Source organism: Limanda limanda, chromosome 4 (assembly GCF_963576545.1).
Source record: "Limanda limanda chromosome 4, fLimLim1.1, whole genome shotgun sequence".
Lineage (NCBI taxonomy): Eukaryota > Metazoa > Chordata > Actinopteri > Pleuronectiformes > Pleuronectidae > Limanda > Limanda limanda.
In genome coordinates, this window is record NC_083639.1 from 28,078,044 (window position 1) to 28,091,646 (window position 13,603).

Genomic DNA, 13,603 nt, shown 5'->3' on the forward strand with positions numbered 1-13,603 from the left:
ATCAAGCAAATCACAGCATGATCAGTAATATTTTCTCCCAGGATAATTTCGCATTTTACATAAGAAAACTACAAATGATTAGACAAACATGTTCTTGAGTCAAAGTTACCACAAACATTTTCCATTTGACCTAAAGTAAATATTTCCAAAACTTTTTTAAATACCTCAAGTATTTAAAGTACATGTGGCCTCTAGAGCAGGGGTGGGCAAACTTTTTGACTCGCGGGCCACAATGGGTTCCAAAATTTGACAGAGGGGCCGGGGCCAGGAACAGATGGATGGCGTGTTTTTGTGAACTAATATAAATGACATGGAAAAATCATTACATGAAAGGATTTTGCCTTTACCAAGTAGCAAAGCACTTATTTGCAAGCCCATTTAACAAAAACCCGCTTTCAGAAAAAGGCTTGCTAGCCTTTGCTATTTCGAATGCCCCCCAAAAAACATGCCTTGGTAGATGACTCTTTAATCGCAGTTTGTCTGTGAACATTTTTTTTGCTGAGTCTGTAAATAAGTCGCCAACCTCGGAGCTGCAGCCACCCGTTCTTGCGTTGACTGACTTCGTAGCAAAGTGACGGCTGATGTTGTACTCCCTGAAAACTGCGACAGTTTCTCAGCATATCAGGCATACAGCCTTCGATTGGACTTCAGTGAAAAAGTATTTTGTTGTCGACTCCGTGTTAAACACTCGGCACTCATTGTCTACTCTTTGTTTCCTTGATCCTCTCATTTGACAGAAGGGCTCACAGGCCAAAGGGAAAAAGTGAAGGGAGATCATGTGCCCTTTCGAGCCCTATACACCACACTCCCTGGCAAATTTAATTTAGCTGAAGCTTTTATCCAAAGCAACTTACAATAAGTGCATTCAACCCCGAGGGTTCAAACCCAGAACAAGAATCAAGAAAGTACGATTTCTTCAAAAATAAAGCAAAACTACAAAGTTCTATAAGTACGTGCCATTTAAGTGCTACAAAATTGTTAGTTTCCAAAAAAAAAAAAAAAAATTTTTTTTTAATTTTTTTATTTTTTATTTGGACAAGTTCGGCGGGCCGGATTAAAAAGCCCAACGGGCCGTATACGGCCCGCGGGCCGTACTTTGCCCATGTCTGCTCTAGAGCCTTTTTGTGTTAGTTTTAAAAGTACATTGTGAGCATGTGACGCAATGCATTGTTAAAATGAAGTGGATTTAAAAGTACAGATATCTGCTGATATATGGAGGGAAGTAAAAGTGTAAAGTACCTGATAATAAATATACTTAAGTGAAGTACAGATTCATCAAAATACTGATACTGGAGTACAATATGATAATGAATTAGATTTTTCTATGCAGGTGTGAATGGGAACATGAACTGTTGCATTTAGACTGGACACATTTTAACATTGGGCACGGTTCAGGTTACTGAGTAGAATAAATGAATGAGAATGTAAGTAAAACTCATGTCAGGGTTTTCAAAAGGCCGATGATTGAATAGACAGATTAGTTATTGCATCTGGTTCTCCTGCATCCAGGCAAAATATATCTGTGGCGTGAACTCAGTGACCAGGGAGTGACGGGAATCAGCCGAAATCGACTGGGCCTTTTTCAAGGAGCCGACCTTGTGCAGATTAGAGAGCCGGTTCAGGACGGTGCCTGATGATGTTTGAGGATAGAAACTGAAGACTGATGGAAGATTAGTGCAGAGGAGCCTCAGACCAGGCTGCACGGCTAAACCGATCTTTTACAAAGTGGCAGGAATGTGCCTCCATACTGAAGTCCATCACTGCAGCTGCTACTGCGTCATAAACCCAGGCTGAGAAGTCTAACATGTTTCAGAGACAGGCTGACGCTGCCCCCTAGTGGTCCTTGGTGCAACTGCACATATTTTCAACTTGCAGATATGATTTGAAATGTATTTAAATTCCTACCTTAGTCACAATAGATGATTACACATCCTGTAAAACTTTAAATACCTGTGGTGTGCGACACGGTTCGATTTCAGGCACAATTATTTTCTATTACATGCTTCTCCTCGGCCAAATCATCCAACACCACAGCGGCTCCCTCCACTGATACGTGGATGACACAGAGATAAACCTTTCCACTGAGACCTGGTGACCCTGGAAGCCAAGCTGCTGAGTCAGGGTCAGGCCCCAAGCTACGTCACAGAAATGTTGACCCCCTTCTGTTGGAGGCCTTAGGTCCTCAGGTGGATCCTGGCTGTTCCAAAGATGAGGAGGAAAACTAAAAGTGCTTTTGCCATCAGGGCCATGAAGCTCCGCTTTAGAACGACTTCCCCTGAGGAGACAGACTCAGTGACTTCTTTAAAATCACGTTTTAACACCTATTTTTATAGTTTTCTTATCCGCTTTTATTTTATGTATTGTTATCCGTCCTTTTACTGCCGTTATGTGATCAGGTTTTTTATGTGATGTTGTCTTACATTTATTAATCTAATTGATTTTGCTTCTAACCACCTCAGCGTTGTTGTTGTCACATCAATTCCTGTCCGTTGTTAATTATTAGGGCCCGAGCACTGACAGGCACTGACAGACAGTGAGGCCCTATTGAAATTGTATGGATTGTTATTATTATTCAGGCAAATGAATTGGCTTTTTGAGGGCTTTAACATGCTCAAATTCTTACCAAAATTGCAGAAAATTACTAAGTGGTGAAAATTTACGTATTCTGGAGGGATTTTCAATGGGCGTCGCAAAATGGCTCAACAGTGCCCCCCGAGACCCCTGGAACGTGTTCACATTGACCGTTCTTCACAAAAAATCGTTACACAGGTGTATAATGTCCAGACAAACAAAAAGTCTTGAGGTGTAATAGGAAAAACGCAACAGGAAGCCTGCTATTTTGCATTAAGTGGCCATTTTGGCCATATTCCACATTTTTACTTTGATGTACTTGTACCAGGGCTTACATCAGATCAACTTCAAGTTGAGATAAGTGTCATCACAACAAGATTGAGATACAAAGATATCAAAAGATCGATTTTTCGTCACACGGTGTGACTGTGGCGTGGCGTCAAAGTTTGATTACACGCCGTTAAAACACGATGTTCTGTAACGCAGACATACACTGACCATGATCCTTTGATGCTGAGCCTGAAAAAAAACAACTCCACTCCTGCAGTGACAGTGTCAGTCATGGTGTCAGTGGTCAAATATCAAAGGAATCTTTATGTCTTGCAAAGGTGACGTTCTCAGAATTGGGACATTTCCTCAAACCGTGTAAACATTGAGGTACGGCGAAGGTTCATCCTTCGCCAAAGGAGACGATGTTGTCATAACTCCACTGTGCGTTGTTCTTTCACTACCAAACTTCTGTTTCATGATCAGAGTCCAAGCCTGAACAGCTCTATGTGTTAATATTTCCTGAGTCATTATTTATCTTTTTCAGGCCAAACGCTTCCAACGCTTCAAAATGCATGTGCCCGGGCCCGCCCAGTGCTGCTTTGCAGTCCTAGAAAGTTTAGAAATTGTATTTAAGTATAGTAATCTATTATTTGCTTTACTGCTGCAATGACCTTTGTAGATGGGTTTGCTTGGACTTTGGTAATGCTGGTTATAATCGAAATCCATATGACAGATACTTTTGCTTTGATCTGTCATTTATTTAGATTCTCATCATCTTTCAGACATTGAATATTATCTCTTTGTCTTATTTAATATATTTTTGAAAACCTGATAAATACACTGGGCGGAAAAGGCTCTGACTTAATATTGCACTGAATTAATAAAATCCTTGGTGCTATTCAGGTGTTGTTTTGTATCTGCAGGTGCTGTGGTGATGATGTGATATTTACTGTATAGATTTGGAGATTTTTCAAATTAAAGTCCAACATTTTCACTGTGGAAGAGATCATTTCAGGATTTTCACTGTAGAAAATAGATCATTTCAGGATACTTGAAAGTACTGTAAAACAATTTGCTCAATAAGTTCAGAGAGAGACTGATATGCATGTGTTCAGGAACTCTCTGACTACCTACATACAGATTATCAAACATTTTTTTACTTGTCTTTTCACTTTGTAAACTCTTATTTATTAAAAATGAATTTATTCAGTTTAAAATATTTTTTTTGTTATTAGTTTTAAAGGTGCTCTTTACAAAAAGTTTTTATTATTACATGTGATTAAATTATTTTTATTGTTAAATAATTTTCCCACATTTTGATCCACTTCAACCATAGATATATATAAAGACTAGATATCTCGCTCGACGGAGCCGGACGTCACCACATGGCGGCCATCTTGTTGCGGGAGGCTCTCTCACCCATAACATTGTGTTGGTAGTGGTAAATAACCATAACTTGCTCAATTTTCAACCGATTTTGAAACGGTCTGGTTTGTTATAAACGTCAGAGATGTAGTTATGACACTGCATAAATTATTATTTTTTTTTAGAAAATAACATAATTATTCATAAGTACACAGTGTCATATCTACATCTCTGACGTTTATAACAAAACAGACCGTTTCAAAATCGGTTGAAAATTGAGCAAGTTATGGTTATTTACCACTACCAACACAATGTGATGGGTGAGAGAGCCTCCCGCAACAAGATGGCTGCCATGTGGTGACGTCCGGCTCCGTTGGCCGGCAACGCGGCCGAGATATCTAGTGTTCATATCTGTGACTTCAACGACAGGATGTCCCGGAAGCGCCTGAACGTGTGCCCCCTTTAACATCGTCCCCCCGGGTTCCACTTCCGGTCTCATCTGTGGTTCCACAACACGCGTGTTCTTCTCCGTGTGGGAACAGTTGGAGTCATGAGCTCAGGAACCAGCGACGGGAACATTTCGGTTCCCTTACGGAACCTGCTGAACTCTGCGCACTGCGTCAGGGACCGAGTCCGAGGTAACGGCAGCGGAAGCTAACGCGGCTAAATGCTAACGCTAGCTCAGGTCAAGCTAGCGTTAGCATTGGTGTTTGTTGTGATGGGACCTGTCGCGGGGTTTCTTCGCTGTGGAATCTTTAATTTCACAGAGTTCGTTATTTCTATTAACTGGTTTTAATTGGATCAACTTAACTGGTGTAACGTTTTCTGCTAAAGTATCATAAACATAAACTTTCAAAGCTAAAATTAGCTGATGAAGCAGTTCTGCCTTCAGAGATAGAATCAGTTGATACAAATAACGTTCAGATCTTTCAACTGTTTTTGATTCACGTTCATTTAAAAAACCGCTGTGCTTGAACATTAGTAATAAAACATCAGCCAGTCAAACTTTGTTGACAAAGCACCTTTAAAAATAGTAACTTTATTTCTACAGCACCTTTCAAAACAAGGTTACAAAGGGCTGCACGTAAAACAAGAGAATAAATTGTGAATATAAACAATAAGAATGTGGATAAGATGAATAAAACTCACAGACAAAACTTAAATGATTCATTATAACCACCATGAAATAAATAAAAGTATCAGAATCAGGAATTAAAAGAGCTTTGTACACATGTGTTGTGAAAATGAAAGTTCACTCATTTTCTACAAATACAACAATTAGATTAGATTAGATTTCTTTATTTATCCACACAACGGGGAAATTCACTTGTTACAGCAAAAAGAGAAAAACAGTATTTAAATAACAGTGCCGAAGCAACAATAAAAAAGAAAGATCAAAATATATACACTACTAAACTACACATAATGAGAGTAAAAATATACAGAAAACAAAAACAACCTGCAAAACAGACACTGTGCAAAAGCAGGTACTGGGGAGAAAGTGGAGTGATGTAAGTGTTATTGTAATGAAAACAAAAGTATTATAAGTAATATTGCAACAGTAGTGACCATGATACAGAAAAAATAATTAAAAGTAAGTGACCATAATATAAATAATACTACAAGATAGTATAAAGGAAAAATATAAATATTGCAATGTAACCATTATAAGTGATATCATGAAGTAAATTGGGTTTGGAGTCTGCTCCTCCTCCGTCACTTGAGTTTGGTGAATTGAACCTGGGAGACCAGAAGCAGTTTCTAACCAGACGCTCCTTTTCCTCCGCAGACGGAGAATCCAACGAGTCGGACGGAGCGTTCAACCTCGCCAACTTCTGGGACACGCTGAGTTGAGTTTGGTTTGTCGGGAACCATCCCTGTTTCTTTCTCCTCAGTTAGATCCTCACACAGAATCAACGTGAAATGAAAACGTCCAATCTCAAGTCAATAGAAATGTCTCCTCTGTCCACAGACCAGGCCGTGAAGGCCGTGTCCCAGGAAGCCACCAAACTCAGTCTGGCCTTTTCCAAACCGCCGCTGCCGTCGCAACAGGTCAGATTATCGTTGGAGTCATAACAAACACATATTCTCCTTCTGGATTCTCACATGGGGTCACTCAGACATTTTCCAGACATTTATCTGGACAGAATTCGGTGCAGGTCTGAAAGCAGCTTTTGAGGCACATAGAATTCAGTGATTTTATGTTAAACTGGGTTCAAACCAGTTCCCAAATTTGCTCCTAAGTCCCAATTAGACCTCGGATGTGATCTCGTCATCAATCATGAAACTATTTCCAGTGCTTTAAAATGTGCTCAACGATGTTTCCCACAGGAGGTTTGCTCAAGGACACACTAAAACCTTTCTATTGTAAATCTGTCAGTGATGGGATTTGGACCAAGCCGCTCTGAGACTGAATCACCACAGCTCATACGGATGTTGACAGAATGTTGTAAATGTTTGGCCTGTTTGAGTGTGAGAATTAAATGCCATTAGAAACTAATTCCACTGTTTTAAATCACATTTCTGAACGTTAGGATACGGAGAAGTTGGCGGAGTCCACCATGAAGAGCATCCTCACCCTGTCCATGGTGTATTACTGGTTACCCAAGAGCCAAGGTAACGCTGAGGCACTGGTTTCCTATTTAAATTCAGTTTTTTAAAGCGAACAAATTCCTTTAAGTTTGATTCTTCTTGTGATAAGAATTAAGAGTTGTTTCTTTGAAAGGAAAATTTAGTGTAAAATTATCATTTAAATCGTAAACTCGTTTCTTGCTAATGAAACTTTGGCCCAAGGATTTATTTTGCATTGCAAATGCCAAACATGACACATGCCCATATTTCAGACCTACATTTGCAAAACAATTCGAGCCAGGATTATAATAAACCGTAGACTCACTCATCCTGTCGTGTCTCCTTCTCTGTGACTCAGGCGTCAGTTTGCGGCGTCAGGTCCGAGACGCCACCGTGGAGGTTCTGGACGGTGTCTCACAGCTGGTGGAGGTCATACTGAGTTCACCACTGCAGAGGTAGAGTACACCCACACAGGCCCAATTAGAGAGAACTTCAGATGTCATGATAAGTTGTTGCTCATGTTCCCAGCCATAGTCGCATTGAATTAAAATACAATAAAGACACAAACCCACAATCATTCTGTTCTGATGCCTGAAACTTCACGCTGTAGTTTCACTTTATTTGTCTTTGTTCTTTATTTTAATGTCTTTAACAAAGATGGGCAACTAATAAGATTTGTTTCCATTAGCTTTAAAGTTAGCATGTGATAAAAATAAATCATACGCCTTGGATTGATGTTAAAAATACTGCTATCATACAAACACTCTGCCTTTTCCTTCCCTGCTTCCTGTTTTCTGTTCATCCATCTTCCTCCTCTCATCTTCCTGACCTCTGCTCCTCTGCTGTGCTTCAGTCTGTCCCAGGAACAGTTGACCTCAACAGGAACCGTGTGGTCAGCCTGTGACCAGTTTGCCCAGTTACCAAAAGGTCAGTTCACTTGACAGGATGAAAAACGACATGTTCAGATCAGGTTTAATAAAATGGCGTCCAACACTAACTGACTCACCAAAGCGTTCGTAGCTGTAGGAGTTTGAATGTTACCGGTTTCATATTTGCACTGATTGAAGCTGCAGGAAACAGCTGCAGTTCTGACCTCAACCTGCAGGTGGTGATGATGTTCTGAGAGTCAGACGATTAGTTTGTGTTTGTCTTGAAAAGTCGTGTAACTTTATTTATTTTATTAAAACCAGTGGATTCTGTTTATATTAATTGAGATTTCAGGGGAAAACAAAAAAATAATCAATCAAACTAATCATTATAGAATAAAAACAGGTTTATTCTACCAATCCCAGCTGTGGATATGTTAAACATGGTGTTAAACACTGTGTGTCTTTTCAAAATGTGTTGGCGTGTTAGTATGTATTCCAGTCAATGTAATTGTGTTGTATTTTATCTGGACCCTGAGTTTGAATAATAAATGTTAAATCATATAAAATCTTGAGAATAAATTGGGGGGAAATAATTATTCTAGAAGCCAGATCAACAATTTAGGTCTTTAACCTAAAAACATGTTCTGTAAAAATGTAAAACATATTTATTTTACAATAAATTTGCCGTAAATGTGCGTCTGTTTTGTGATTGTGGGTCATGTAGAATTTCCTGCCAAAACTTCATCAATTTGATCTATTTTAAATCAAATCTACTAATTAGCGACACATCAAGCAGGAAGAAGTTTGGTCGTAGCAGGAACAAGAAGTGAAAAGCAGATATAAGAAGGTGATTCGTTAGTTGAGGCTTTATAAAGAAGTGAGAGGACTTTAACAACCGGGAACCACAGTCTTAACAGTTTGACTAGATTGAATCTGATCATAACTATCTGTCATTATGAGAGAAAGTCTTTTATTTTAAATAGGAAATTTGTAAATTAAACTAAAAGTTTCAGTTGCTGCTGACGAGCTTCAGTTCTACAGGTTTAAAATTAGAGTTTGGAATGAAATGTGTTTGAACAAGTGAGAGAGAGAGAGAGATCTCGATGTAGAGAAAACAAAAACGTTGGTATGAAGGATTCAGCGCAGACTTGCACCTGAACATTGGTTCATCTCGTCATTTCAACTCTTGTCCACGTTCAATGTGAAATACTCACTTTAACATCAGACATTCGACAGGAATTAAGTTAAAGGTCACTGTTGGACAGAAAACTGACAATGTGTGGTTTTCAAATGTTATGAAGTATAAATCCAAATTTTAGCTGCTTGGTTCTCAAAGTTTCTCATTTTTATCATCACACACTCATTTCAACTTTAGGTCAACAGTTTTTAAAGTGACATCAGTTTTAAAAAAAACCTCATCTCAGGCTCTGTAGACTGGAGTTTTAAACTTTTCTAACGTGATGTTGAGTATATTTGTGTACTTTTCTTATATTTACTGTACTTTTTGGTTGTTTCTGTTACACAAATACATTCAAGTTGCCAAGGCTCTACTGAGCTCTGCTGACCACTGACTTCACGGCAATGTAAATGATACTCTAGGTATCGAGGAGCTGGTGCAACAGGTTCTATCGAGACTTTATCCGATCAGTTGACACATGCAGAGAGCTTTGTACTTCCGTGTGTGTGTGTGCGTCTGTCTGTGTGTAATTCAGCAGTTTATTTCTGTTCTGAAAGGTTTTACATGTTATGTTTATTGATGAACAACATGTTTGCCCTACAGATAATAAAGCAGCTGTGCTCGTGGTTCTGTCTGCTCAGATCGGAGTTGTCAAAGACGCCATAGAGGAAATTGAACAGGTACACACACACACATAAACACACATATACAATTCTCTAATATGTGCTCCGGTTTTATATTCATCTCAGGGCCTTTAATATAAAACTGGGCCAAAAAGAACGACAGTCCTTGAGTCACAACCTTCTCTGCTATGTGGTTCTGTCAAATTATATTTTAGTTCCCTCGTCGACTGTTTAGATCCATGTTGTTTTTGTTGTTTACAGAGTGTAGATATAAGGAGCCTATATGTATATCACAGGATTACAAGGAAGTGGTGTCTACCAATGTTAGGCCAACTTCTGCTGGCCTGCTGAGGAAAGTAAAAACTTTATGGATGTTTTTACTGGCCACAGATGCAGAGAGAACGAGAGAGACACAGCTCTACACTAAAGCAACGTTGCAAAACAGATCATTTTTTTATTGTAAGAAATGTAGGGAACTTCAAGTCACTCTGAAAGGAAACAAAATGATAGATGGATGAAGAAGAATCCACTGAAATCTCCCCCCCCTTCTCTCCACAGGCCTTATCTGAGGTCCAGGATCCGTTCAACGATATCCTGGACGACATCCAGGAAGGGGATGAGCCTCGAGGCAACCAGGACACATACTGGTCAGAAAAGGACCGGCTTGTGATTGGTCCGTGCCACGGCCTGATTAAGGCGTCGGCGGCGTGCCTGAAGAAAATTATGTCAACTGTCAAAGCCAACGGTGACGTCACCACATCTCAGAATCTGTCTCAACTCGACGACCTGGCTGACATTACCAAGGAAATAAGCCCTGGGTACACACACACACACACACACACACACACACACACACTCATCTCACACTCACACAGACGCGCACACACACTCGCACGCTGACAGTTGGATGAATGTTTCTCTGTCTACACACCTCTCACCCGAAACTCAGGAGTATTGAAGCATTGAGTATTTAGTTGAGTCTCAGTTCAGAGGCTGCATTTAAAGACTGATGGCGTCACAGCAGCCGTTCACAGGTTTTCGAACTTGTTCGAAATTAAATGTCTGATTTTCAAAATGAAAACCACAGCCATGAAAACAAACGTCTGCCTCTTTGTGTCTTTTCTCCTCAGTGTTGATGATCTGGCTCTGTGTCTGTACCCGCCCATGGACTACAGTGGAGTAGAGAGCAATGTGAGACACACTAATGCCAACGCTGCACCCTGCGCTCACACACTGAATAAACCCCAGTGCCAACTCCAACATGTTTTTCATTTGCATGGCTTTGTTCCGTTTGTGGGAATGTGAAAATCTTCAGCTTTCAAAATTCCTATAACTTCCCACAAATGGGAATATTTACTTATATACCTGCCAATGGGTTTGAGTCAGCTCATTATATAAAGTGTATATATATATATATAAAGTATATATGTATGTATATATAGGCTTTGCATTAACAAATCTACCACCTCTTCCACTTTTCGCCGTCATTCTCTCTCCCCTCTTTAAACACCCCCGCAGCTTTATCATCCTATGTCAGTTCACAGACCTGTTTTGTGGATCGTAAATCTATCTATATATAACTATTAGATTTGCAGGAACGTATTTGGAACTCGTTTAGTCGTCAGCTGCTGTTTTGCTTGAGGGGAATTTATCACATTTGTGGGATTATTATATATAAAGCGGCAGATTAGTTTCACGTTAGTGGTTTATAACGTTTGTGAGCTGTTGGCAGTTGTTCAATGCATGTTTTGTCTTGTTACTTGTAAACATGTCAAGTCATATATTAAGTTGTTACTTTATAAGTATAAAGTAACTTAATGGTGTTCCTCAATAATTAATCTGTCATTGAGTCATTGCTTTAATCACCAACAGTAAAAACAGGACGAGTGTCATTTAACCGTGAATGACAATATTTTCGATGACACACATTTTGATTTACGTGCTCACGCTCACACCTGCACACGTCATCCTGCATTAAATACTTAAATCTGTTACATCAGAACTTGTTGAGTGAAGTAAGATGAGGTGAAAGAGTATCTGCTCCTTCCTTGTTGTGTGTTTCTTCTAAGTAGTTTAATATCAACACTTTATATAGTTGTTTCTCAGCTGCTTTCGTCATTGGCTCTCGCGTATATCATACTTCGAATTATCTAAATGTATAAAAATATTCAAAAGAAGTCGATAGTAAAATGAACATACAAATAAAAGTGTGTTTCTCTTCAGGTGACTAAATTGGCAGCACTGCTAAAGAAAGTCCTGGAGATCATCAGGTAAGATTCACAGACATACAAACATCGATATTATTCTCTCTCGTCTAAAAAGTTACGATTTTCTTCAGGGAGTTTGTGTAATGTTCAGTTTATAAACTCTGACCTACAACAAAAAACCCCACAGGGGAGTTGGTTCCTGACTAATGTGACGACTCATGTAATGAGGGTGAGATCACATTTTGGGGAATGTCTTGTGTTAGTGAGGGTTAGAGAAACGAGTGGGTGGTTCGTGCGTGTGATCACAGTTGTTCCTTGGACAGTTTGTTCCTCATTGTCGTCCCAACGGCTTTGGAAGCACGTCTCACATCATAGATGCACCCCCCCCCCCCAACCTCCTCTCTGTCCCTGCAGGTCCAGTCACGTGTGCGGCGAGTCGGAGCTGACCTGGGTTCAGTTCTTAGACGGAGCCGTCGACCACAACCTGCAGAAAGCCAAAGACCTCATTCAGCAGGACAGCTAGTGTGTCTGTGAAGCTAAAAGTGTTTGTTGTGTGGTTTTAAGTGCTTGTGTGAGAGAGTGTGTGTGTGTTTGTACAAAAAGATGTGGATTTGTAAGAAAGAAAAGAAAGCACCTGCATATACGACAACGATTAAAAGTGAAGACATGTGTCTATATGAAATCTGTGGAGAGCTGTTTCATTATGTTACTCTTCCTTCTACATGTAGTTAATCTGCCAGATGCACACACACACACACACACACACTGCCACACACACAAACACACACACTGCCCCAGGTATATTTCTCAGTGAACGGGTTCATAAAAGTGTTTAATCTCTGTAATCACATGTTTATCTGTGGTGACAAGCTGCAGATCATGAAAAAATATATGAATATAGCATTGTGTGTATTGTTTTTATAACCGTGCTGAAGATTTCATAGAAAAGGTCAGATATCAAAGTTACAGAGCTTTCAGGTTTAAACCAGAGTGAAGATGATTGATGATTCTTAGCGTCTGAGTTTCAGTTCATTCATCTACACAAGCAGCTCCTTGTTTTCACCTATAGACTGAAAGTGGACGTAGAATTAGAGTCAGGAAAGTGAAGCCAGAATAGAACTGGTTGTTTCTATAGAAGTCTTTGAGGAAACGACTCTCACTTCATAACGTCAGTAAACATTTTCCTGAGGAGTTTATGTCTCAATCTCTAAAGTCTCTTAATGTCCCAATTAGCATAACCGCACAAACCTGTCTCTGTGTGAGAGAGAGTGTTTGTGTGTCTACAAAATTCAACAATAGCATGGACGAATTTTAAAGAAACTCGGTGGGGAGATTACTTGGGAGGAAATGTCCAGATCATTCAATTTTGGAGTCGATGGGTCAAAGGTCAATGTGACTAAATGGAAGAGCAGGGTTTAAACACCCAGGAGGTGGTTCAAAGTCGCCCGGCATGTTTCTCGTGGGTGAGAAAAGAGGCTGGGCTCGGCAGGTATTTTATAAAGCAACATTGCGGAGTCACCTGTCAGTGAGCGGCTGCCAGGGTTCCTTCACGCTTACGTCTATTACTGTAGAGACACAGCTCTGCAGACATGATCCAGGAGGCTCCAACGAGTTCTGCAGGCATGGAGGGGGAGGTTAAAGAATTTAGTAAGTACAGCTGTTTAAAATGCCTTTATCATCGTCTCTGCACCGACACACACACACACGACTTTTGGGATTTACGCTCTTGTTAATTCATTCATACCGTTACCTAAGGTGATGACTTGTTGGATCATGTTTGAGAAGCTACATGAGGTCGCTGCAAAGGGGATTAAACCTGCACTGTGTTGTTAAGTTGTGTGCTTCTGTGTCCTGACATGACTGTGTGCACATTCTCAACACAACAATCAGAACAACCATACATGAAAAGAGGAGCCGCAGGTTAGTGGAGCGTCTGAGTGAGCTTGAGCT

General features: G+C 40.0%; 2 protein-coding genes across 2 annotated transcripts in view; both read left to right on the forward strand.

The window, feature by feature from the left end:
- The first annotated feature begins 4,672 nt into the window (after window positions 1-4,672).
- On the forward strand, window positions 4,673-12,335 carry ccndbp1 (cyclin D-type binding-protein 1). The gene is made up of 11 exons (XM_061069507.1): window positions 4,673-4,844; window positions 5,996-6,055; window positions 6,179-6,258; window positions 6,741-6,822; window positions 7,136-7,232; window positions 7,631-7,704; window positions 9,427-9,503; window positions 10,005-10,264; window positions 10,577-10,637; window positions 11,670-11,716; window positions 12,068-12,335. Exons 1-11 carry the CDS (start codon window positions 4,757-4,759, stop codon window positions 12,174-12,176), a joined length of 1,035 nt encoding a protein of 344 aa, XP_060925490.1. The 5' UTR covers window positions 4,673-4,756; the 3' UTR covers window positions 12,177-12,335.
- A 911-nt stretch (window positions 12,336-13,246) lies between these two features.
- The window catches only part of tgm8 (transglutaminase 8), a 9,614-nt gene continuing 9,257 nt past the window's right edge, over window positions 13,247-13,603 (forward strand). Inside the window, exon 1 of the mRNA XM_061070015.1 lies at window positions 13,247-13,300. Within this exon, the coding sequence (XP_060925998.1) occupies window positions 13,276-13,300 (25 nt within the window). The 5' untranslated portion in view covers window positions 13,247-13,275. The remainder of the gene's footprint in view (window positions 13,301-13,603) is intronic.

Excerpts from the sequence above, each read along its gene's own strand:
- ccndbp1 (XM_061069507.1), top strand. The coding sequence starts at position 4,757 with ATGAGCTCAGGAACCAGCGACGGGAACATTTCGGTTCCCTTACGGAAC. Across the intron at positions 9,504-10,004 it reads CCATAGAGGAAATTGAACAG|GCCTTATCTGAGGTCCAGGA; the intron begins GTACACACACAC and ends TTCTCTCCACAG. Across the intron at positions 10,638-11,669 it reads ACAGTGGAGTAGAGAGCAAT|GTGACTAAATTGGCAGCACT; the intron begins GTGAGACACACT and ends GTTTCTCTTCAG.